The sequence below is a fragment of the Myotis yumanensis genome, unplaced genomic scaffold (assembly GCF_028538775.1).
Source record: "Myotis yumanensis isolate MYYU_CA2020_CCGP unplaced genomic scaffold, mMyoYum1.0.hap1 SCAF_2, whole genome shotgun sequence".
NCBI classification, from domain to species: Eukaryota; Metazoa; Chordata; class Mammalia; order Chiroptera; family Vespertilionidae; genus Myotis; species Myotis yumanensis.
The window spans coordinates 157,884,621-157,911,977 of NW_027223753.1; the positions used below are offsets into that span (position 1 = coordinate 157,884,621).

The window sequence follows — 27,357 nt, forward strand, 5'->3', positions numbered from 1 at the left end:
TGACACATGGTCACCTTAAATATTAGGCTGCCTAAGGGAAAAGTGATTGTTTTTATTTTATAGAGTAGGAATTCTAACCTGGTGTCTGTGAGCTCTCAGAAACATAGTGATAGATCTTGGAACTCGACTTTTCTAGGGAATAAGCTAGGAAAGATGAAAAATCCAATGAAAGTGCTACTCTGAGCATGGACTGCCTCTTGCAGCATTAATTGATTCAACTACCCCATGAAGATATGTACGCATGGGGTTCTGCTGCTGGGAAGCTGGAGAACCTGGGCAGATTTTGAAACTGCTTCAAAATCTTGGTCATTACAAATCCTTCCAACTGCTTCTCTAAAGAGAGAATGATTCATTTTATGCATTGTTGACAAAGGGAGCTGGTTCTCTATGAGTTTAAGGCAATAATGTGGGCAATAGAGTGGGATGATTTCAGAGCAGAGAGAGCTACTAAATCTCCCCTGGCGAAGGGGGGCTTCCGGGAGTGCATTCTTGCACATTCCTGAACAACTGGACCCAAAACACTGGCTCGGTGATCCTGTGGTCACGAAACCCAGGGGAAGGGCAGCCTCTCCCAGGGAGCCAGCAGAAATGACTGCATTTTAGGCATCATGTAGCCAGCCTAGAAATTATGAGCATGTGGTTCAGCCACAAGCTCAGTTACAAAATTGTAGGATGTTTAAAGGTTAAGGCCCACCCAGGGTGCATCCCTAGTATTTTCTCAGAGACTCTGAGAGTCACAGCCATTCGATAGGAATTCCTGCCAGTTACTTGGCAACCATGGCTGGTGGTGGTCTTCTACTCTCAATCCTGGTTGGCAGTCATGGGCCCACCTGATTTATTTACCTGCACTTAAACCTGAAAAGTGGGCCACAGATCTCTGAGCTTAATGTAGAGCTTCCCCAAGATTTGGGGTTGGCAATGAGGGACTCCTTAGGAAGTTCTGATGCTGACTTGCAGATCCCCTAGACTTTAAGAATCCATTTTTGAGGAATGTTAACCTTTCTGGACAAATTAAGAGCCACATAAAATCAGTCCCTTTGAAAAAAAGCAATACTCCAAACACAAATCAATTTGCATTTCCTTATCATTGCCCAAAGTGGAATTGGACAAAACCTATTTCTGAGCAAGTAAGCAATATATGGGACAATCAAGCAACAAAATACCAAACATCATGCTGGATGCCAGGCTCAGGAAGAATAAAGCACAGGGCACATTCCCAAGCTGCTGACAGTTCAGATGGGGAAATGGGACATAAAGACATGGAATTCTAAATAACAGGACTCAATCTAATAAAAGATAACTCAAGACAATGTGTAGCTAAATGCAATGTATGGTTAAGCGACAAGTGTCTAGAGCAGTAATTTTCAAACTTTTTCATCTCATGGCACCCATAAACTAATTACTAAAATTCTGTGGCACACCAAAATATACATATTTGCCAATCTGACAAAAAAAATATGTATAATTTGGATTCATTCACACTGGATGGCTACTGTTATGTTGGCTGTTGTCATTTTTAAATTTGACAATCTAAGGCAGTGGTTCTCAACCTTCTGGCCCTTTAAATACAGTTCCTCATGTTGTGACCCAACCATAAAATTATTTTCGTTGCTACTTCATAACTGTAATGTTGCTACTGTTATGAATCGTAATGTAAATATCTGATATGCAGGATGGTCTTAGGCGACCCCTGTGAAAGGGTCGTTCGACCGCCAAAGGGGTCGCGACCCACAGGTTGAGAACCGCTGATCTAAGGGAAGAAAGGTCAGTGCCCCTGAGTAAATAGTTAGGTATTTTGTGTTTTAAAAATTCTTATGGCACACAGGTTGAAAATCCTGGTCTAGAGCAGCACTGTCCAATAGGAACATATCAGTCTATAGATAATTTAAAATTTTCTAGCAGTCACATTGTAAAAAGTCAAAAGAAACAGATAAATTACTTCAGCAATTTACTTTAAGAATAGCCAAAATATTATTTCAGTATGTAATCGATATTATTAATGAGACATTTTACACATTTTTTCCATAATAAGTCTTTGAAACTGACATGTATTTTACACTTACAGCAGGTCTTAATGCAACCACCCACATTTCAAGAGCTCAACAGCCACTTGTGGCTAGTGGCTTTTCCTACCGAGTAGCACAGCTCTAAACGGTAAGTTTAAGTAGTCCTGACAAATCACTGAGAGCTGAAGAGGAGAATTTTTAGGTAGAAAGAGTAAGATGTTAACTTGGAATATTGTAGAAGTTGTGTATATAACTGAAATCAACATATATTATCTGAACACATGAGTGAGGCAGCATCTGGGCTGTATCTGGGACCAGGCTACACAGTTCCCTGAAAATGGGCAGATATCACGTGCACTTAAGCCTAATTCTGGCTCTGCTTTCAGTGCTCGTGGACACTGTAAGGAATGTCTCCTCTGGTCTTCTGTAAGGAAGGCAAAATGTTTGCCACCTCTTGTCATTAAGACTCTATATGGCTTCTCTCATCAAACAATGAGAAGGGGTTAATTAGACTACATATTTGGAGCCTTGTCTTAACTATTAAAATATACTTTTTTTTTCTTTTGCACAAAAGTTCATGGACAAATTTGGCAGATACACACAGTTGCTGCCAGCTTTCAATAGTATTACATGCGTGTACACACACACACACACACACACACACACACACACACACACTTTTAGTGTCTTGAGATGAAAGTCAATGAAAACATGCACATTCTATTCTTATTGAGACATTCCTGCCTTGCATTCTTTCCTTGGAGCAGTTGGGAAGTCACAGCTGGGGGGAAGAAGCTGTAAAACCTACTTGTGCTGGCCAATCAGGCTTTAGCTGGCAGGAGGCCCACCAATGAGAGGCTGCGAGGTATTCTGCTCCATTGCAGCAAAACTCCTTATTTTTGCAAAGATGAAAATCCTGTGAGACCCTCAAACTATACCAACAATGCACAATGACCTCCTTCTCTGTTCACTTTGCTTTTCCCCGAGGACTGTATTAGAAACCCTACACAAAAACCTACCAGCTCAGTGGTGAGTAGTCTGTAATAGAGTATGTATCATTCAGGGTGAAAACACTCCCAAGTATTATATAGCAGTATAGTTCTCAGGGCTCTATTCTTCACTTTAAAATGACTAAGCACTGGAGAAATGCCACATAGTTAGCTGGTTTAGGTTACCCTGACTCCACTAAAAAATGGAGCAACAGTTTATGTAAGTAAGGGAATTTGGTCCGTGAGCCAACTGTAAGAGAGAGGGCTGCAGGCAAGTGGGAGACTGGCTCCCTGGGACTCCACCCACTGCTGATCACTGTGTATATCCAACGACATTGTTTTACCCATACTGGTTGCCATTCAAATGAAATAGGAGAGAGAGCAGAAAGGATCCCAAAAAGTAAAGGTCTCAGCAAATGGTAAGGTCAGAAGACAAAGTGACCAGAAGCTTTGGGGCAAAGACTCACCAACAACAGAATTTAATACTTTATGTTCTTTGGGATATGAGTTTATTCTGGAAATAATGGTCAGTGAAATCATAATGGCAGATCATGGAAGGAAAGAATACAAATATTTACTATTCTGCTAGCCTCTGCTTAAATTTCTACTTCACCTGGAGCTGAGAGAATCAAAATCCAGGTGTCAGACTAAGCTAACTCAGCACTAATATCATGTCAAGGTTAAGCAAAGTGCTGATAGGCAAGTGCTGTTAACTATCTTCCCAGGTGCACATATACTTGCAGAATCCAACACAGGGATGACTGGGGTACAGAGTTTATAGGCAGGATATCATACATTTTCTCATCACATAGGCAACATTTGGATTCATTAACTGACCCATTCGGTCAGTGAATTATTTCAACAAATATTTACTGAGCACCTGCTATATGCTAAGCTCATTTCTAGGTGACAGGGATTCACTGGTAAACGAGACAGAGAAGGACTCTGTTGTGAAGGAGTACATATAAAGGGAGGACAGTGGATAAACACAAATAATAAGATCATTTCAGATTGTGATGAACATTTAGAAGATAAGTTTGCCAGCATATGTTTGACAGAGACATCTGGGTGAAAAAAAAGGGCATCACTTACATTGAGTGGTTAGGAAACCTCTCTTGAGCTTAGACCTAAAGAATGAAATGAGCAATTCAGATAGAGAAAAAAAAAGTGCCATGTTCTGAAGCAAGATGGAATTTATTATGTTCCTGGAACAGAAAAACTTGTGGCTGCAGGGAGAGTGGTGAGAGGTAAGCTGGGAGGAGTCGGCCCCAGGCTGGAGCATGCAAGGCCTGGTAGGCACTGATGAAAAATTTGCATTTTATTCTCAAAATCACAGGGACCACTGGCGGGTTTTACATAGGAGAGAGGTGATTAGACATATGTTTTAAAAAGAGTACTACTCGGGCTGTTTGGTAGAGAAGTAGATGGAAAGAGGTAAGGAGGAAAAAGGGGCGAGAAGCTAGGATGCTACTGCAATAGTCCAAGCACAAAATGATGATGGCTTGGACTAGAGTGGTGGTAATGGAGACCAAGAAAAGTCAATAAAGGCATGATATATTCTGAGAGTTGAAAATGAATAATCAAGAAGATTCCTGAGTACTTCAAGTTGAAAACCAAAAATAAAATAATAAAAAAAAAATCCAGCTAGTTCTAGGCAATGTATGGTCATAGCCATGCCAATGGTCCAGTATGGAGTCATTCCCAGAAGGATCTACGCCTGGACTAGCCCTGGGGTCCAGATAAGTCCCATACCTTCTTGATGAAATGGAATCAGTTTAGGTAAGTGAGTTCACTCACGTAAAGCCCATTAAGACCTGGGGTCAGATGTAAATAGTCTCTGCTTATGGAAATCTGTCCAGAACTGACCCATGTTTCCAAACTGCTTCATGGAATACTAGCTTTGACATATTTATGGTATTTTTTGAAATGGTGTTCTGTGGTGTAATGTCTGGGAAACACTGCTTAGACTACTGTCCCCTAGAGAGGAAAATACCTAATGCATGAACACTGGAAGGCTCTGAAAAGTCCTGCAACTAAAAACCCATTTAACCAAACACATATACTGATATCACTCATACAGTTTGAGAAATACGGATCTAGGTTCTGTATGTCTCTCCCTGTAGTTCTGCTGCCCCCTGGAATTCAAGCTAAAACAAGAAGAATAGCAACCACTATTTATTTATTGAGTACTGGCCTTGTCTAAGGTGCTTTAGGTCATTATCTCCCTTGCTACACACTATATACAGGTAATGCTTTAATTTACAGGTTTAATATTATTGTTTGCTCTTGTGAGTTTTAATTATAGACCATATATTCTCTTAGAAAAAGCAGACATACATCTTTTCTGATCATATACAGTATATCAGTAGTGTTTACTCATAGTATTTCCTCATGAAGCTATAAGATAAAGACCAGAAACTCTTCACTTTATCACCTCATCTTCATTTACTGTACTTACCCTATGACAATTAACAGTGACAATTTCCCACCCTCTACCACTGCCTCCCTTCCCTTCCCCCAGTCCTCCTCATCACTATTTTCCTTCTTCCTATTTACTCCATTCATTTCTCAACAAGAACCTAAGGTACTTGTGTGCCATGTTGTTTAAAGGGCAGTTAACAGGGGTGGTTCACAGGCTTTGAACTCCCCTGGACTTAGAATCCCTAATTTTTGTTTCTCCCTCAAAAAAAAAAAAAAAGTCAAGACTTTCTGAATATGGCTGTTGTCATATCTAAACCCAACGATTGTTAACAATAACCCTCAGCTATCTGGACACACACACACACACACACACACACACATTCATCAACCTGGGCAAAGCGAAGACTTTTTCCTGGAGTTAAACAACAGATCACTGGGGAATGAGGAGGTCTTCATGTTCCAGGACACTGTAATATGAGTGATTATGGTCACTAAATGATAATGCTACTTACACTGGGCAAAATAATGATAGCATTACCTAGAAAAATAATCCAATCACCAACTGAAATATAGCCACTGGGGAGGAACCCAGCTTGCTCACTAATCCATGCAGCAATTCACTGAAGCAACTTAAGCAGAAAAGAAGAGCCTTCTGTTTGATCAAATGTGTAAAGGGAATTTAGAGGGGAAATTCATTTAACTAAGCTGTAAAATGGCCAGCACCGTGGGGTTAATAATCCTCAAGCATTGGTTGTTCTTGTAGGATTTTATATCATGTTCATGGTTTCTTTATTTTGTCTTAAAAAATAAAAAGAGTGCCTAAATAGGTCATGTAAGAAACACCCACAAAAATAAGTTTTACAGTTTCTTATTATCATCCAGGTTGTATTATACATGTTCTCCTATAGGAAATAAGGAAAAACACAAGAATTATTTTCCAGTTGTATCTCCCAGAGATAAAGCTGTTAACTTGGTAACTGTCCTTTAAACAACATGGCCCACAAGTACCTTAGGAAATTTTATTAAGAAAAAAAAGTCTGCAGTGAGTACTGAATTTATTATACCCAACATTTAGCAAAGACTTGAATGTCTGACCTCGACTCAAAACACTTCCCAATACCTTTCTCCCTTCTAGTCTTGTCCCTCAAGAAAGGAAATTGAGAAACCCTAAAAGAGCTCACACCTGAAGAGGGAGTCCTTGTGCTGGCGTTTTCTTTGATCACTAGCCAGCCCTTGGTGCCATGAAGAAAATTACTCTTCTGTTGAACATGACGCAGACACCAATTAATGCATAAAGTGAGAGTATTAACCTAAAGTAAGTAGCTAAACCAGGAAGTCTGTTTCTCCGTGTGTGGCTGTTGGCAAGGCCAAGGCCACACAGGATAAGAGAGGAAAGGAAAGAAAAATGCCAAGGGCAGAAGACTAGAGGAAGAGCACGGGAACAAAACAGAAATGGCCATATTCCTGAAAGATGTTAGAACTCTAAGGAGAAGCCAAATGACTTTTCTGCTTCTGATGTGCACCTACGCCTTTGCCCACTAGTGTCATAATAATAATCTATAGTGAAGACCCAAGGATGGGGATGCCCTTGGAGATGAAGAGCTGAGTGTTCAGAGCACGTGTGAATTCTGCCTCCACCTCAAAGGCAGGTTTTTGTGAGCTGGGCTGGGCCCTCCTGATAGGTACCCTAAGAATGAAGGGAACTCAAGTATGTGTGAGTCTGCTCAATTCAATAGCTTTTAGCTGCTTTAATAGAAATGTCACACATACCAAGTTCACACTTAAGTTTAGATGAGCCTGGGGACAGTCACCAGAAATTTCTCTGAACTGATTTTTTAGTTCTCCATCCATTTTATTTTCGGTTGCGAATGTTATGCCACAAACTTGGGTCCTTCTCCATAACTGCAAATCGGTTTAGTTAGCCTGATGCTAACAGAGAAGCTAGTGGGACATGCTAGCCCTGGGATTTGAAAGGAAACGTGTACCTCTGGTTTTTGGAATGAGATAGGAAATGAATGAATGAAAAAAATGAATGAATGACATACATTAAGTTAATGTTCATTAGCAAGCAAAACTCACAACCACAAAAAAATAAGCACCCCTCATCACTATTTTCTATATGCCCAGGCTCAGAAAGGAATCAGGACAGCAAAATACCAGTCAAACACTGAACTAAGCAGTCAAATTAAGGGAAATTTAATAATATATATACTTCTCTCCATTAGTTCCCATAGAAACTTGTTTTTGTGAGGGGAGTGTATTTGAGCTATAGGCAGATAGTCATGGTCTCCAAGTAGTGAAATTTAAGTCAATTAAGGAGTGAAATTTATGTTTGTGTCTGTGCATGTAATCTACCTTGGAGCACAGCCAATTTTAATTCAATTCTGACACTGTACCAAGCAACATTGGGTGTGGTCCTACTTAGGACCAACAGTCTGCACAATATAGCATACCGGGATTATGTGGGATTCAGGAACTGGAATGCAGTTAAGGTAGCAAGCATTTAAGCAGGATGAAAACATCTGCTCTGGCCTCTGTTTCCTCACTGCCTTCACCCCAGCAAGTCCCTTAATTTAACCCAGGAGGTCAAGGCCAAAGAGCAGTGTTCTCAGCTGTAACAAAAGCCCTGGACTGATTTAGAGAGAAGGACATGGGGACTAGAGGAGCAACTTCATCAATACCTGCTCAGGAAACCCAGGATCCTGGGCATGGGCCAGTAACACGGTGAGAAGGCAATAAGGCCTCCAGAAGTCAAAAATAGGGGTCAGGCAACATTTTAAAAAGAAAGTGTGAACATTTTAGAAGGTCAGAAGAAAGTCATATAAAAGCTGAAGTTGCAAACTTTGGAATTTGGGGTGATCTTCTTTTAAAAAAAAAAAAATTCCTTGCTCAACCCCAAGGGGACTCAGCATTCTTCATGTCTCGCCCAGTGTTGTTGGACAGCTGGTTTCTAAGGTGGAAAATCAAGCGACTCCTTCCTACAGAGCCAACAGCATGTGAACGTCCTGGGCACGATGACTGTTCTGTGCCCCATGCTGTACTGTTTGTATTGCACTCATTGCAGGAGGGAGTCGGTAAGGGACAAAAAATGCCTCCTGCTTTTACTCATTCTCTTTTTCCATCCCTGCACCAGCTTCTCTTCCAAGCTGCCTCTCCCAGACAAGAGTTAATCAAATATCCTACTGCATTAAGTAGGATATTTTGATAATCCAACCTAAATTGTCTGCCTGCTTTTGTAGGGATAGGACTGCAGATCTGGGTTTTAGAGCTCCCCTACTCTAACTCCCATTTTTTGCAGATGAGGGGTCCAGTGACTCGCCCATGTTCACACTTCCCATGAAGGCAGGAGGCTCATTACCTGGGTGCGTGGTCTCCCTGGGTCATGTACTCCAGCCCATCTCTGCCCGGCCAATCAATGGAGGCTTGTCTGAGGCCAGCTCACTTCCGGGCTCTCTGTAAACTCAGTTCCAGCTTCAGGCAGCACTGCTGGTATCTTCCCAACTCTGAACCTGTCTCAAGACTGTGGAATCCTGACAGTCTCATACATGTACTCACCTGCTTCTTACTATACGTGGGGTCAGGCCAGTCCCCGAGACAAGTTTAAGGTTAAGAAAACTGGGGAAACGAGTGAAGAGAGGAACCCAAGTCAGCGCTGCAGAGCTGTGCAGACTGTGCTGAAAAGGCTCAGTGCCAAGCAGACACTGTCTAGACGTTCACTAGCCTCTCCAGGGGGGTGCGGGGAGGAGGGGGAGCAAGGCCGGAAAGCCCGCTTGCTTTTTGTTCAGCTAATGCAACACATGACACAACCTCTGACAGGCTCCGGGCTGGGAGTTCACTGCCTAAGACATTTTTTCTTCGGGGCTGGAATTCCGCTGTGGGCTGAGGGAATTTGTGCTAATCCAGCAATCACAGGGAAGCTGGGAATACTTTTCTTAATTCCTGGGGAATCACAGTTCCCAAACTAGACTGAGTTGGGCAACAGCTAAAAGTAGCACATTGGTGAATGCAAAAAAAAAAAGCAAATTTAAAAAATATATTTTTTTATTGATTTCAGAGAGGAAGGGAGAGGGAGAGAGAGATAGAAACATCAGAGTCAGATGAGAGAGAATCATTGATCAGCTGCTTCCTGCTCGACTCCACTAGGGACTGAGCCCACAACTGTGGTTCGTGTTCTGACTGGGAATTGAACCACAACCTCCTGGTTCATAGGTCAATGCTCAACCACTGAGCCATGCCGGCCAGGCAAAAGCAGATTTTTAAAAAATTTCCACGTGTATCACCTTAACGAATCCAGAGGAAAAATTGGCAAAAAGTACAAAACTGCCTTTTGATGGAGGCCTGGAATGAAAATTTTGCAAGACTGAATGATGTCAATTTATAAAATGTACAGATGGATAAATGGCCCAGCATAGTCCAAAAAGCATCATATATCTGAAAGAAAATGTTGAGTTTGGGAGCTTTGCACATCAGTTAGAAAAAAAGTGTCCCTTTTTCTAGTTGGGCACACAAGCCCATGCCAGGGTGAACAGCCTGGTAAGCAGAGTGCAGAAGGGAGTCAGCCTCATTTGCCCCCTGAGGCAGCTGCACTGGTGCCATAGATGGTCTGAACAACCTCACCCAGCAACTCAGCTGAGTCTTAGACATGTCTTGCAATTTGGTCCTATTCAATGTGGAGGGGTTGTGAATATACTGGAAGGACAAAGGGACTGCCTTCAAACATCACCTGAGCCACTGACCATAATGCACAAGGGCTCTGATGGAATAACTATACCTCATGGGGGTCAGAGAAGCAGCTGGCTGAACCAAGTCGGGACTAGACTACTAGTGTGCCCATGTCTATGTGGCCAGAATGACCAGCCTGAAGTGTCGATCGAGGCGCTTAGCTGACATAATGGAAAAGGACTGTACAGGTTTGTGTGTGTGTAGTTTGTTGTTGTTGGGTGTGTTTTTTTTGTTTGTTTGTTGTTGTTTTTTAGTCCCTGTTATCTAGAAAAACCGTTTTGGTTTGCTTTCAAAGTCACTTTCAGAAGTTAAGACACAGAGGGTCTAGAACAGGGCATTTGCCTTGAGCAGTAACGGCGAACCTATGACACGCGTGTCAGAGGTGACATGCGAACTCATTTTTTTGGTTGATTTTTCTTTGTTAAATGGCATTTAAATATATAAAATAAATATCAAAAATATAAATCTTTGTTTTACTATGGTTGCAAATATCAAAAAATTTCTATATGTGACACTGCACCAGAGTTAAGTTAGGGTTTTTCAAAATGGTGACACGCTGAGCTCAAAAGGTTCACCATCACTGGCCTAGAGAGCGGAAGTCCTGTTTACTACGTAGCTGATTTTGAGCCACTAACTGAATCCTCTGAGTCATGGTTTCTTCACAGATAAAAATAAGATGATAATCATGTCATTATCAGGTTGTGAGAATTAAATTAGGTAAGGCTTTTCCCTCTCCTCCACCGGTTGTCCCGCCAACCAGCACTCAGCTTGTGGGGCACCCCCTCTTGGAGGACTTCCTGGAAGACTCGCTGCTGCCCCGTCCTAGCACTTACCACACTGGATCAATCTGAGCCTGATCAGTTGAGCACGGGAGGTGCTCACTGAGGACTTAATTCTTCCCCTGGAGGAATGATAGGGCTCTGGCTTCACAGAGGAAACACTATCTAGAAATGTGAAGGCAAGATCGGCTCAGTAGAAGCAAGGGTTCTGATATGAATTCTGGGCGTTAAAGCATCCACTGGAATAAATACCCTAGTTGCATTTTTAAAAGAAAGTGACTGCAAGCACCTGGGGAACAGGGTCTTTGTCCTCGTCACCAGCACTAACTCAGTGCCTGACAGAGAACATGCTTGTGATGCTTTTTACTTTCCTTTCTTGAGTTACTTTAAAAAGTTGGCTTTGCTCCAGAAGTGTGAAGCACAATAATGCATCAGTACTCCGTGCTGCTTTCTCTCTGCATTAAATGTGAGCCTGGTGCCTGAGATGTTCCGACAGCTCCTAATGCAGCCCACACGTCCCAGGGTGACCTCTGTAATGGTGGAGGAGGAAGATGAGATGGAGAAGGAGAGGCGAGAAGGAAGTGGGGAAACATGAACAGGAGAGCAGACAGCCACACAGGCAGCAATGGAGACCCGGCTCTGGGGCCTGGGAATGGGTGGTCACGTGAGGCTGCAGTCAGGGCTGGCCGCCAGATACAGCAGTGCCCGGACGCAAGGTTTGTGTGCAAAACACCCGAGGCGTTGCCGTGGCTCCCAAAGGGACAAATCCAGCCTGCTCCAGGAATACTTCTGACCCTGTCTTGAGAGGAGGTTATTTTTCAAACAATGAAAGCAAAAAGTTCTATTCCTTTGCCTGATCAAATTTTTCCAAACCCCAAATTTAGGATTTGTGGCCCAGTAATAGACATACTAAGGGGACTATAGCAAGAAAATGTGAAAACGAGCATTCCACAAAAAATCCAAGGTATCTCGTGGCTCCCTCCATATTTAAGGAGGGACATAAAAGAGAGAAAAGCTAAATGTGGAAAAATTCCAGACAAGTTTGATTATCTCTCTTCTGTGCTTGTTCTCACTCTGCTTCCCTTTCCAAGTCTCTCCCTTGTTCTCTGTCTCAAGGAAGAACCTATGCTGGCTTGCACAGATCACTGCTGGTGCACGGGAGGTGCTCACTGAGGACTTAATTCTTCCCCTGGAGGAATGACAGGGCTCTGGCTTCACAGAGGAAACACTATCTGAAAATGTGAAGACAAGATTGGCTCAGTAGAAGCAAGGGCTCTGATATGAATTCTGGGCGTTAAAGCATCCACTGAAATAAATACCCTACTTGCATTTTTAAAAGAAGGTGATCATTAATCTCTAGAGCAGTGGTTCCCAACCTTCCTAATGCCGCGATCGTTTAATACAGTTCCTCATGTTGTGGTGACCCCCAACCATAAAATTATTTTTGTTGCTACTTCATAACTGTAATTTTGCTACTGTTATGAATCATAATGTAAATATCTGATATGCAGGATGTATTTTCATTGTTATAAATTGAACGTAATTAAAGCATACTGATTAATCACAAAAACAATATGTAATTATATGTGTTTTCCGATGGTCTTAGGCGACCCCTGTGAAAGGGTCGTTCGACCCCCAAAGGGGTCACGATCCACAGGTTGGCGACCCACAGCTTGAGAACCACTGCTCTAGAGAAAGTAAAAGAGGCAAGAGGAGTTCTGCAAGCCATGAGCACAGGCATGTGTGCGTGCGCACACACACACACACACACACATCCCCCCCCCCCCCCCCCACACACACACACCATGGCTTTGGAGCTCTTCCAATAGATAGGGATGCTGCAAGAATGATAATAAGAGCTAACACTTATTGCACTCTGTGTGCCAAACCACTTTCCTAATTGCTTTACATGTAATAAATAGCTGTTTAATCGTCACAAGCAACCTATGGGTGAAATACTCTGTGGTAAGCCCATTTTATAGATGAGGAAATAGGCCCAGAGAGGCTAACTAACTTCCCCAAGATCACAGGGCTATAAGGGCAGTGCTTTAAATTAGGGAAATCTAGCTTCAAAGCCTGGGTGTCAAACCATTATGCATACTTTCCCCCAAAGATAAATCAAAAACAGAGTAACAACCTGAGCCAGCACACAGGTCAGACAAATACAGACAATGCCAAGTAAACGCTAATGTGTAACTTGAGAATTCTCTTGCTGAAATCATGACCAAGTCAGCAATATTGTCAGGCCTATCAGGGAATGGTGAGAGGCACTTCATCTCTTGCAGATGTTTGGTGCTGAGTATAAGCCATGAGTCGAGGAAACCTTTTCCATGACTGAATTGGATAGATAGGCAGCGAGACAGTCATTATTCCCATTTCGAAGATGAGAAAAGTGAACTCAGGGAGATTAAATAACTCACACAAGGTCTCACAGCCAGATGACACCAGAATTGTAACCTGCTCCACTACCTCTTGCTTTCACCATAACTGAGGCTGCAGTGAGGCGTCAGGTGGCTTTAGAAAGGTAGCATCAGCAAGAAAGAAGTAGAGCAGGTGTCCTAAGTCAAGGACTCTTTCACGATTTTATAATGTCCCGCTTAAAAATGAGAAGGTTCTGTAACAGGGTCCATGTCAAAGATAAAAGTTGTAAACACCCAGATATGAGACCAAGAGAAGAGCATGAAGGAAGGAACTCCGTGGAAGGCTGAGGTGACATGAACATGGGCGATCAGAGAAGAGCACCAGCACTCCAGGGACAGACACAATTTCAGATCAAGTTCCACACAAAAAACTGCCCCTACTGGACAGACTGGCCAGTGGTCAATGGCCCAGCAGCTCCAGTGGAGCCTCTCACATTCTGAGAAGGCGTCCATCCACTGCCGCACTTCATCGTTTTCCGAACCAGCAGTAGGAGGTGAGGAAGGGTATGGTAATTTCTTCAAAAATCCATAGAGCTGGCCCCTTGATGGCCAGGTCCATTGGAGCTGCACAGTAGGTATGGTGGTAGCAGCTCCTTCAGAACAGGGACCTATGTGGTGTGCCTTCTGGTCCCACACTATTCTTCACAGCAGCATTGGTGCAAAGTGACTAGCATTAATGGCTGGCACTTTTGTGGGAGATTAGTAAGTTACACTCACTAACTATGGTTGGAGGATAGGAGGAAAGACTGTGGGGAAAAAGACAAACTTCACTTCAGACACAGGGTTTTAAATCTTGAAAACAGTAACAAGTCAAGACAAGGAGGCATTTTCCCTACATCAATTCAAGCCAATATCCCATGACGCACACATATATAAATCTGGGCCTGCAACACGTCATGGCTTTTGACATGTCACATGACTTGTTTTGACAACAGTTTAGTTGGTCACAAATAGTATCCAGGATTATTTAGGGGACATTTTGACATTATTGAAGTTTGACATTCAAACTTAACCCTGCGAATAGGCTCATAGGTGATGGCTTCTAAATGAGCATATAAAATGTCAGTGAAGAGATTATATGGAAATCCTCCAACCACAGCAGAAAATGCTGATTTATAGAATCCATTTTGTACTCCAACTACCCAAAGAGCTTTCTATTAGCAGGTTATTGCCAGGCGGCTGCTAATGCAGAAGCTGTTATCTATGACAGCAGCAGCTCTTAGAGCCTCAGTGAAAGCCACGCTTTACCCCATCAGAACAGCCAAGGAAGCTATCATTATCATATTTTTGTTGATGGCTAACATTAAAGGGTTTGCCTTTAAGGTGTTCGAATCAAAATCATTTAAAGAACTTAAAAGCTGTGGCCAAGAACAAAGTGCTGTTTTATTAACATTTTCATCCATTTGCTCCTCTGGTCCTAAACACCTATTACCCCGGGGTCACATACTCCCAGACTCTGCCTTCTAAGCACCTTCATTTTGGCTAAAGATATAGCAAGGTTGTCAAATTGGATTGACTTTTCTAGCAGGAATGGCAAATATATGTGTATAGATGCAGATGTGAATAAAACCAACTCCATCTCTGTGTCCCGAATTTCATTTCAGTTTTAAGTTTCATACGGTGACCTTTGAACAACCTCACGATCTTTAACAAGCATATTAAAGCTTTCTAGTTGATGATATGTGTTCCTGAAAAATATAGCCATGAATATTTTTGTCAGTAACAGCCAGAATGGCATGACATTCAAGATAAATGTAAAGCTGATAATAGTATGGATTATAAACAATCGTCTATCACAAGTCCACAAGGAGGTAGGGCCCCTGGTGTCCCTTTGTCTTGTTAAGTGGAGAATAATCTGCAGATTGCTGGATCGTCTTTTCTGCTCAGCACCAATCTTCCCGTAAGTAAATTACCCTTTAATAAATGTGGTCATTTTCTATGGTGTTGCCTGCTTCATTTTTTGGTCTGAAGGTACCTTCTCATTGTGGTAGCCATTACACCTTTTATCTCACAAACAGGATAACTGATGTGAAATAAAAGTTGCTAATGGCTACTTAGACTATTGCTGAGAAAGACTTTCAAAACTCCTCTAGACTCATAAGGACAGAGTTCTATGACTGATTAACAGTATCTGTCAGGGGAAAGGGAGCGGGTAGTAGTGACATGCATGTCATGTTTGTGCTATCTCTGCAGGCCATCTATCTTATAGTATTAGGAGAAACTTATTTTTATTGCCTACAGTGTCTAGTAGGCACATCACATACATCTGCTGATTGATTTTGATAATTTCTCTGAAAGGAGGAATGAAGGACTGGTTTATCTGTAGCTGGTGAAATTATGGGTAATTTTATTCTTTGCTCTATTTTTTTCTATATTCTCTAAGCTGTTATGAACAGAGGCCCTGTGCACAAATTCGTGCACAGATGGGGTCTGGCTGGCCTGCCCCTATCGGGGTGGGGAGGCCAATCAGGGGCGGGGCCAGCCAGGGGTAGGGGCCTCGGGCAGTTGGCCAGCTGGCCCTGCCCCCGGTCAAACTCACGGATGAACTCCCGATAAAGGAGATAATTTGCATATTAGCCTTTTATTACATAGGATTTTATTTTCCTATTTTGTCAGAAAATAACACATTAACTTTTATTTAAACAAAATAGCATATATTAGGAGGGTAAATTCCTCTTGAAAAAGGAGAGGGGTCACAAGAATCTTCATGATGGAGTCCAAGAATTTTCTAACACTTCTCCATAAATTTTTACACAGTTGTGAGGAAAAGGCATTGGTGTGAGGGGTGTTCTGCTTTTTAAATGAAATCATAATCATTTGCCAGAGCCTTAAAAATTTTTGCAAATGTAATTTTTAATGGCACATATTGCTGTTAACTCTTAACTCTTAAATTATTGCATGAGTAATAGGTTTTAAGTTCTTAGCTATCATAAATGCTGTGACAGGCATCTTATATAGCGTCCCTTTAAAAGTAATAATGGCCAGGACAAAGTAGTCAAATCTAATTGTTTTAGTTTCTTTCTTTGATTTAGTTTGTCAGTGTAGATTATATTGAGTTTTGAAATATCCCCCCTGCAAAGCAGCAAAGTCAGCTCCCCCAAAGCTGATCCAAAGTTTGCTAAAATGAATTCATGTCAATAAAAAATATATTAACTGAATTTACTATATGTCTTGTAGCTAATAAGAAAAATAACTTTGTACTGCAAGCAGGTAAGTACATATTAAAATGCTTACAATAACATCCAAATTGCAAGTTTCATTATCGATGGGATTAATCTACCTTTTCATTAATTATTAAAGGTTTATAACATGAATTAAATGTTACTAGAGCCAGACATCAAGAGACTGGACTAATTAAACCATAATGATCCTTGAGTGATGAAATGTAACCTTGATCATATCTACTCTTTTTTCACTGTAACTGTTTCTACACACCTGGACTCCTTCACTCTTCATTGGGTGGTGGCTACATGGGTGTACCCATATGTAAAAATTCATTAAGCTATACATTACAAATTTGTGCATTGTACTAATGTAAAGGAACTCTAAAAATCAAGATAAGCCTTATGTTAATGTAAAGAAGCAAAAATAATACTCGCAAAGAGTATAACCATCTAGTTATAATAATACTAGGGGCCCAGTGCACAAACTTTTGCACCTTGAAAGGAACTATGGGCCACGAGGTCGCAGTGGGCATAGGGGCGGGTCTCAGCCCATCCTCTGTGCCCCCACCCAGTCCCTCCCACCATAGCCCCTGGTCTCCTGTCTGCCGCTCCCACATGCTGACTGCACTGGCCCTGCTCTCTTGCACCTGCGTGAGCAAGCGGCTGCTGCTGCCCCCATTACCCCTCAGAAGCAGGGGGAGGTGAAAAGCCCTCAGGGGCTATTGGGGACGACAGCTGCCGCTCACCTGCTGACGGCGCCAAGTGATCGGGACCAGTGCCAGGCGCCTGCAGCAGTTGCAAGTGGGGCCATTGCTGGCAGTGGGTGTGAATGGCGGCTGCTAGCCCTGATCGCCCCTCAGGAGCAGGGGGAGGTGGAGAAGCACTGAGGGGCAATTGTGGCTGGCAGCCGCCGCTTGCACCTGCTGATGGCGCTGAACGATCGGGACCAGCGCCGGGCACCAGCAGGGGGTACAAGCAGAGGCTCTGGTGCCAGCAGCGGGTGTGAGTGGGGCCAGCACCAGCAGCAGATGCGAGCGTCCAGCGGGACTGCAGTGCTGGAGCAAAGAATTTTCAGTAACCACCAGAGGCTCGCCCCAGTGGCAGCTACTGGAGCCCTGCCTTGGTCTGGCACCCCTGCTCACCTGCTCCACCATCCTGCTGGCGCCCATGCCCACCATGTTCTATGCTCGCCCCCTGGTGGCCAGAGCACGTCATAGCGACCGGTTGTTCGGTTGTTCTGCCGTTTGGTCTATTTGCATATTAGGGTTTTATATATATAGACTGGAGGCCTGGTGCTCAGATTTGTGCACATTGAAAGTAAATTAATTTGAAGGTGGCTGGTGGGATGGGACTGGGTGAAATGGGCTGGACATGCCCTGGAGCCAAGCTCCCGCGGTACCTCCCCCTACCGGCCACACCTGGAGCAGTGACGGGGCTTGAAGGGCATCTGCAGAGTGAGTGGGGTCCCTCCAACAGGTGGGGTCCCTCTGCCTGGCCTATGGGATCAAGCCGAAACTGGTAGTCCGGCATCCCCCAAGGGGTCCTGGAGTGTGAGAGGGCACTCTGCAAAGTTGCTGTCACTGGGCAGCTCCTGCATTGAGCATCTGCCTGCTGGTGGTCAGTGTGCATCATAGCTACCGGCCAGTCAGCTAGTCGCTTAGCCTTTTATATATGTAGATACGTTGTATCTGCCATTTTAAAGCACCTGGCCCACCATTAAGTTGTAAGCAACCTGAGAGCAGAGACCATGTCTTCTACTTCATCCATGACTCCGTGTGTAGGGTTTGCTCTGCCTGCAGAAGGAATGCTGACTGATTGATGCCTAGTGAAGGGAAGGTCCATGCTGTTAATGACTCACCCCCAGAGAAAGGACCTGGCATCAGTCACAGATGTCAGAATATAGCACTTTAGAGAAAAGTGTGCATTTGACCTGCAGGACATTAATCACCTGACTTACCAAATGAACCTACCTACCTAAGTGAAGTATTTTTTCACTCCTGTAATATCTGGCGTCATTAAGCTAACACTATTTGTGGCTGCTAGAAATGTTATGTCCAAATGTCCAATTATTTGAAGAGAGCTGGGAAGAAGCCACGGTGACATTGCCAGTTCTCCATGTGTAACCCCTGGTATTTACAGCTCATCCTTTACTTTCTCCATTCTCCTGGAAACACACATCTTTCTGCCTCGCTGACTTTATTTCCTTCTTCAGGACATTACATCCACTGCAACCCATGCCTCCCAATCTTCACCTCACAGCTCCTCCCCAACTCATTCCTGGGACCCAACTCCAGCTTTCCAGCACCCAATCCAGAGACTTCTATGGGAAGTGTCGCATGTTGCCCTTCTAAAGACATTTTCAATGGCCAGGGCTTCAATGTGCAGGGCACTTGCCCATCTGTTTTGGCTATTCAGCTGAGTCCCTGCTATGTTTTAACATCCCAATTTCCAACAATGGTCTTTGAAATCACTGCAAGTAGTGTATTTGCCAAAGGATAAACAAACAAGAGATTATTTTAGTGGTTAATGTGCAAGATGGATATTAAAATCTTAGTTTTGCTGCAGCTCCAAAAAGTCAGAGGATATGGGTGAGACTCTAAGCCTGCCTGAATCCACCATTAGAATAATCGTAAAGCATATGGAGGAGTTCCCACATCAGCCAATAAAACTGAGACTCAAGGGCATATGTGCTGGCACCTGGGTTCTCAACCTTTCCCAGCCTCCCAGTCAAGTGCAGTCATTCTCAGTGGGAGGGAGAAAGATAAGGGAGAGTGAGCAGGTCCACAAAGCCCACTCCTAACAGAATCTAGAAGAGGGGAGGCTGTGCAATAGTTCCTTGAAGCACTCCCTCCGCTGTTACTGCCCCCATTCTTCATCCATATGGGATGCTAATATATGCTCATCCAGAGATGTGCCCCAGCCCAACACCCCTTTCAAGCACAGACTCTAAAGAGTGCCTGGGTGTGAGCTCAGGTGGCTGGGCCAGAATGTTGATGGAGACTGCCAGAAGGAACACATTGGTGATAGCGGATGAAGACAAAGATAATGCAAGAAAGAGGAAGCAATCAAAAAAGCAACCCTGAGGTGCCAAGCAATAATACTTTCCTTAAATGAGATTTGCTAATAGATTCTTGAATCTAATGAAACAGGATTTATAGCCTGGCATTAACAATGATGACAACCACCTTTCCCCAAGCTTGGGACACCTCTACTACTCCAAAGGCTTGACTTCTTCAAATAGCAATGTAATTTGTCAGGCAATCATATTTATTTATTTATGTATTTATTTATTTATTTATTTATTTATCCTCACTCCAGGATATGTTTTATTGATTTTGAGAGAGAGAGAGAGAGAGAGAGGAGCATTGATGTGAGAAACATCAATAAGTTGTCTCCTATATGCACCCCAAACTGGGATTGAACCCTCAACCTAGATATGTGCCCCAACCAAGGATCGAACCCGCAAGCTTTTGGTGTACAGGACAACGCTCCAACCAACTGAGCCAGAGCATGGCAATCACATTTTTAAAAATTAGGTTGAATTGACTCCTTGTGCTTGTATTCAACCAAAAGGCACCAGGAAAACTTGAGTTTATTTTCTAAATTTCAGTTCTAAAAGGTTCAACAATATTTGTACAATTTGAACCCTAAAGTCTACTGAAGTGGAGTCATGTCAATGAAGACTGCAAATATCATCACTTGGCTTTGTTTATGTTGTTACAGCTAACAAGAAAAAATTTTCTACTGCAAGCACCGTTAACTGCATGATAAAATGCTTAAAATAACATCGAAATTGCTAGAGTTAATTTACCTTTGTATTAATAATTAAAGGTATATTATTAAAACATGGATTTAAAAATTGCTGAATGTTACTAAGGCCAGACACCAAGAGATTGGATTGGGCCCAAGACAGTTTGGTTCAGTGGATAGAGCATTGGCCTTTGGACTGAAGGGTCCTGGGTTCGATTCTGGTCAAGGGCACATGCCCGGGTTGTGGGCTTGATTCACAATAGGGGGCATGCAGGGGGCCGCCAATCAATGATTCTCTTCTCATCAATGATGTTTCTATCTCTCTCCCTCTCCCTCTCCCTTCCTCTCAGAAATCAATAAAAATAAATATATATATAAAAAAGAGATTGGTTAAAAGATAATCCTAGATCAAACCTACTCCTCATACCCTGATTTCACAGCCTCCTTTATACATCAACTTCCTCCATATCTCAGCACTTCTTGATTTTACCTTATTCCCCATGGATTTTGTCTGGGAATTCTGCGAGAGTGCTCTCGGCTCTTATACCTGAAGCAGGAAATTGCTGCTGGGGGAACTTCCTATGAGAACTAAGCTTTTCCCAGCAATGCACTGGGGGGAGGGGGTGTAACACAGGCTGCCTAGAATAGATCCTGGACCCTGGGCCACACAGCCTTGTGGAAAGAGAACCCACAGTCTCCTCACACCTCATACTAACATTCCAGTTCACAGAGCGATTTCACACACTAGCTGGCAATTCCTAAGCCTGCCGTAAAACCAACCAGGGATCCACCTCATCCATCAGAGGGCTGCAGCTGCCTTTTGAGGGCCCAGCAAGGGTGTTTCTTAGCCAGGCCTCAGTCAGCCAGTGCAGAGGGATCTTCCCTCAAATTCAAACCCTGGAAAACAATGCACGAGAAGCTGATGTGGAGTTCGGGATGGGTTCCAAAGGTGGAAGGAGCTGTGTTCAGAGCCTTCTTCAGAACTAACTAGCTGTGTGACCTTGGGCGGGTTACCTGATCTCCCCAAATCTGTCTCTCCCTCTGTAGAATGGGATAATAAAACAGCCCTTACAAGGTTGGAGAAGTTTAAAAAGAAAGGATGCATGCAGCCCACCGCCTGGGGTACAAGTACACAGCAGTTATGAGGTCCTGATATAGGGAGGGTAGTGGTTAAGAGCATGGGGTGTGATGCTAGACTGTTGGGGTACAAATCCTACCCCTACCATCTCAGAGCACCGGATACATTGGGTAACCTCTAGGACTCAGTTTCCTCAACATTAAAATGGAGTTTTATTACAACACAGAATAGATAGCCAATAAACATTAGCTATTTTTTAATTCTTTGTTAAAATAGCCTGCTTCTAGCTCAGCCAAGACTGTAGTAGTGATTTAAATGAGAGTTCAATATAATGAGTGTGTGTGTGTGTTTAATCGTAAAGACTTGCATGCTTCCATGATTTTTTTCTGGGCAGAGTCCAGCGGTGGTGTGAAGGGTGGGGCTAAGCTGTAATATGAAGAAAAAAACTGGAAGAGGGAGAATAACCACCCACCAGGGAGCTATTCCTTTTGTAATGTACATTCCATTTCTTCTCCCTCATGCTTTTTAATTCCTTCCACATTTCCTGCCATAATTATCAAATGTTTGGTTTCTGACCTCACTTTTCTGGAGACTAGAGCCCAGGGAATTTAGAATTGTTTATTTTCTGTCCATAAACCTTTGAGTTAATGGAAGGGCTGGTGAGTGAAGGGTTTGTTGGTCTGTTTGTAGTGTCTCAGGAAGGTCACTGGAGTTGGAAAAAAACACACACATTACCAAAAAAGTGCTGAAATACTTTGGAAAAACCGAGCCCTCCAAGAGCTGAGCAATGGATGGCTCACACTTGCGCAATGCTAGTTTAAGGGAAAGCTTGAGATTTTAAAAGGCCGTTATCCGGTCCCGACCTGACAATAACACACAATCCGAGGACACTTTACAAAGGAAGAAAAAAAAATCAGAGAATTATAAACTTGCTTTATAAGCGAGAAAAAATTTATTCCGCCCAAAAAGAAGAATCTCTTGGGATTTTGTGGGAGTTTCTATCTCTCTCCCCCTTCCCCCCCTCCCCCCCCGCCAGTACCCACAGGAGACAGACTAGAAAGGAAAAATCCCCAACTCTTCTCAGATTCCTCTTAAGTGAAGGAAAGAACTCAAGGCGCCTTTTTGAACTCTGCTGCGGCTCTGGTCGCCGCTCCCGTCCCAAACCACCCATCCCGTCCTCTCCCCCCTCCCCACTCTCCCTCCATGTTCGCCTCGGTGGGGCTCCCGCTCCTGGCCCAAACTTCTCTCCCTGATTTTGAGGTTGAAGTTTCGTAGGAGCATTCCTGACCCGAACGCCCTCCTCCCCACGCTCCGAAGCTCCCAGTCCCACCCGGGAGAGCATCCCCAGGGTGCGGCGCCCGCCCCGTGCGCAGACCCCAGCGGCCCGCGCCCGAGCGGGGACCCCTTCGCCTCTCACCTACCTCGGCGCGCACCCAGGCGACCGCCACCAGCGCGAGCGCGAGCCAGCGAGTCCACATCTGCGGAAGAGACAGAGCGAGATTGAAGGCACCGGGCCCGCGCCGACCCCGGAAACTTCCTCGGGTCCCGGAGGCTCGCCCACGCCGCCCGCCACCCTCGGCGGCCCCGGCGGGCCGGCCACTGCGCGCCGCGCCGGGCTCTCACCATGGTCCCGTCCCGGTCTCCGGAGGCGCAAGGCGGCTGCAGCGAGCTCTAGGTGGGAGCTCTGCCGATCGCCAGCCTCGAAGGAAATCCGACCTGGGCTGGCCGCCCCTTAAGACCCCTCCTTCCCCGCCGCCTGCCCCCCAGCTCCTCCCCATTCTCCTCCCCTTCTGCAGCGGCGGCCCCCGCGGCTCCGGCTCCGCTCACCCCTCCCCGCCCCTGGCTCCCCGGAGCCGCGTGCGTCCTGGCGCCGCCCGAACCTCATCCCCCGACCCCCCTCTCCCGACCCCCAGGACCTGGAGGCAGAGGCAGGGAGGGGTGTCCCAGGGGACACTGCAACAAAAGCGGAGGGTGTGTGTGTGTGTGTGTGTGTGTGTGTAATGGGGGGGGGTGGGGGGAGGGTGAAACCCCACCCCCGGGAGGGGCCCTGGCTCGCTGCGGCTCCGGCGGGCTGTGGGCGCAGGGTGCAGTGGTGCCCAGGTGGGCGGTGCTGCTCGGGGGCCCCGGCCGGGGTGGGGTGGGAACCTGAAGGAAAAGGCGCCCTGCCTGCAGCCCAGGGAGCCGCCGCCGCCCCCCACGGGTGAGAGAGAGACAGCTGGAGGTGCCCGGGGACACCCACAGTCCGGGGTCGCTGCAGCCAGGACTCCAGGAAGTGGGCGCAGGGTCCCGGAAGATCAGTCAGAGTGGGAAGGTTGCTCTGGGTTCAACTGTGGGTTTCCTAGGGGGAAAGTGGCGGCAGCCCTGCTCTGCTGGAAAGATCCTGACTCCAGCGTTTGCTACCAGCCTCACCCCATCTGTCCTTTCCTCCAATCCAGGAACTGTGCCCCCTCCTCTCTTCCGCCCACCCGTCACATGTGCCCCTGTGTTCCTAATCCCGTCATCCCAGGTACCCTCCACATTCATGCTTTCCATCTCCACCAGCTTCCTTCCAGCGGCCTTCAAATTGTGCTGCCTCTTTGTATTGACTCCCCAAACTCCCAGCTGCGGCCTCGTTCCTAAGAGAACAAATCCACTTGGCACCTTAGAGTTGACATGCCCAAGGCTGAGCCCCAGGTCCCCCCAGCTCCCAGGCCTGCTCCTCTGCCTCTTTCCGAGTAGAGCCACGAAAATGTTCTCCAATTCCCAGACCTGGGTTGTCACCATATCCTGGCAACTTCCCCTTTGACCCCTATTGTGCATCTCTTCACCAGCTTTCGAGTTTCCATTTCCCTAGGCCAGACCTTCATCTGCTCCCACTCCCCAGTTCAGGAAACCACCTCTTGGTTGTCTGCCTTCCAGCTCCAGGCTCTCCTCCCCCAGTCTCCACCGCAACTCCTTGCCATAATCTTCCTACCTGATTTAAACACTTTCTCATGCATTTCCCCTGCTGGGAAACTTTCAGCATTCTTCTTCCCATATCAAATCCTAACTTTCTACAGTACTTGTTAAGTCTTCTGTCACTGGGCCTGCCCATCCATCTAACCTTATTTCCGCTACTTAACATACTCCCCATGTTCACATCAGGTCAGTCTTGTCATTGTCCTCCAACCCTGTCATGTTCACTCTACTACCATGGTTTCCTGAGTGCCTAATGTTGTGGTTTTAGGGGCTTCAGATAACATCCATGTTCCCCACTCGTGTTCACAAGCCATTGAAACAGCCACCAGAGTCAGAGGAAAAGGTCAGCTTTGTCACTGGTAAAAGCTGGAGTGGTGACCATGGCTTTAGACTTGTAGGCACAATGGACTTGCTCATACTTCACCCCATAATTGAATAAAACAAAACATGTAAATGACTCCCCTTAGTACCTGGCTGTCACACGCAAAGTTGGAAAATCTGCGTATGTAAAATTGCGGAGCTGGAGCCACCCAGGGCTGATAGAGAGAGGGTTGGGGGTGCAGAAGGACCCATCTTGTGAAAATCTGATGGTGTAAAATGGCAGTTTTACAGTTTCTGGAAAAGCAGAAAATACAAGCTTCCTAGGGCAGGCTGGCTCCCCAAACCTCAGGGGTCAGAGTGACCTATGCATTCCAGCTCACCAGTCAGATAACTCACTCCTACTTCTTTGACATGGAAATAAAAGAAGTGGAAATAGCTGTCCCTCATCTCTATGCCAGGACCGAGGTCAGCTGTGATGCACAGGGTTTGCTTCGGCCCTCTAATAATTTACAATACTTTTCATCCCTTACACATGCACTGTACCACCTCCCCACCCCCCAATCTGGCATGATCTTTTCTCTCTTCCTCCTTCTGTCTATTTAAATTCTGCCTCTTTTTTTGTTTGTTTGTTTTTTCAGGACTCAGGTAGTTTTATTGCTTCTCTAACACCTTTTCTGACAATAACTTGGCATAGTGAAAAGCACATGAGGGCCTGGCCTGGCTCAGTGGTTGAGCGTAGGCCTATGAACCAGGAGGTCACGGTTCAATTCCAGTCAGGGCACATGCTGGGGTTGCAGGCTCGATTCCCAGTGTGGGGTGTGCAAAAAGCAGCCGATCCATGATTCTCTCTCATCATTGATGTTTCTATCTCTCTTCCTCTCTGAAATTAATAAAAATATATACTTTTAAAAAGCACATGAGGTTTGAAGTCAAACAAATCTGGCTTTTAATTCTATCACTTTAAATAATTTGAGAGTTCATAAAATTATTTAAACTCTCTGAAAATGTGTTTCTGCATCTGACAATTAGCAGAGATAATGCTTTGCAGTGGGCTGTGAAATTTAAGTATGGTATATTATAGAAAGTGTCTGGTGGGTAGTAGACCTCCATACATGGAAGCCATTACTATTTCATTGATCTGCATTGCAAATGAATTACAGCCAGTACCATGTGCCAAGTACTGCAGAGCCAATCAAACTGTCTTATTTATTTAACTAGAGGCCCAGTGTACGAATTCGTGCACAGGTGGGGTCCGGCCGTCCTGCCCCAGGCTGGCGGGGGGAGGGAGGGGGCCAGCCCTGCAGGCAGTTGGCCAGCCGGCCCCGCCCCCTGGTCAAACTCCCAGTTGAACTCCCAGTCAAGGGGACAATTTGCATATTAGTCTTTTATTATATAGGATTATCACAATAAACTGAAAGGTATTTTTTATTGTTTCCATTTTCCAAATAAGGAAACTGAGCCTCAGAAAATGTGGATACTTTTCCAAGGTTAACAGTTGGTTATACAGCCTTACAACGTGGCGTTTATTGCATACCATTCTGGTACAAACTTTAATACTGTTCACATAGTTGTTCTTGATTTTCCAGCTAGATTTTTAAGTTGCTTAGGGTATAAACAATGTTTTCATATCTTTATTCTCTCTACATTTGGGGGCACAATTGATGGATTTGACCACAATAAAATTAAAGATACATGCTCAAACAAGGGCACCATAGTTTAAAAAAATGATAGATTAGGAGAGAATCAACATCTAAAACTAATAAGGAACTCATAAATATGATATACATATATGTGACTCTTGCAAATCAATAAGAAAAAGAAAGCCCAACAGAAAAATGTTCCACAAATGGCCAACAAGTAAAGATGCTCAAAGTCACTGGTATTATTTAAACTACACAAAAACCCTGTGAAATCGGTATTATTTTATCATTTCTATTTTACAGTTAAAGAAACTGAGATTTTAGTAATTTGTCTAAGATTACACAATAAGTGTCAAATATCACTATACACTCATCACAGTGGCAAAAATTAGACAATTGGACAATGCCAAATGTTAGTATGTAAGTAGTGCAGTGTTTCTGGTGTACTATAGTGATTAAGAACATTAGCTTAGGAGCCAGAAGCCGTGGTTCCAATGTGCCTTGGGAGTAAATCTTGGCTTTACTACTTATTGTGTAACCTTGGGCAAGTTACCTAAACTCTTTGTGTCTCAGTTCCCTTATTTGCAAAATGGGGATAATAATAGTACTGATTCCATAGCATTATTGTGCAGATTAAATGGGTTAATATAAGTAAGTTACTTAGAACAGTGCCTGGTACATAAGCTCATAATTAACATGTGCTAGTTAAGAAATAATTCAATAGGAGGATCTTGCAGAAACTGATGATAATTCTGTGTTATGGAGTATGGTTAACTTTAACTACAATAAATAAAAAACAAGCAAACAACAATAACAACAAAACAAATTGCATGAGGGAGTTGACAGTTATATCAGTGAGGACTTTTTTGGTTGTAGGTGATAGAGAAGCTAACTTAAGTAAATGGATTATGCAGTTATATGGAATTTATTGGCCTATATATTAACTGTATATACACAGCCAAGAGATCCATACGTCTGGCTTCAGGAAAGACTTCATCCAGGGCCTCAAGTAAGGTCACCAAGGATCCAATTTCACGCCATCTCTTGCCTTTATCTTCAGCAATCTTATTTCATTCTTGGGTTCCACATGGTAGCTCCTGGGACTCCTTGTCTATGCTCTTGGGGTGGTA

At 44.3% G+C, this 27,357-nt stretch overlaps 1 protein-coding gene across 1 annotated transcript in view; it reads right to left on the bottom strand.

The window, feature by feature from the left end:
• Positions 1-23,061, bottom strand: part of FSTL1 (follistatin like 1) — a 55,386-nt gene extending 32,325 nt beyond the window's left edge. The window contains exons 1-2 of the mRNA XM_070406274.1: positions 22,953-23,061; positions 22,751-22,807 (exon numbers count right to left, since the gene is read on the bottom strand). Coding sequence (XP_070262375.1) covers positions 22,751-22,807; positions 22,953-22,955 — 60 coding nt within the window. The 5' untranslated portion in view covers positions 22,956-23,061. The remainder of the gene's footprint in view (positions 1-22,750; positions 22,808-22,952) is intronic.
• Positions 23,062-27,357: the final 4,296 nt, after the last annotated feature.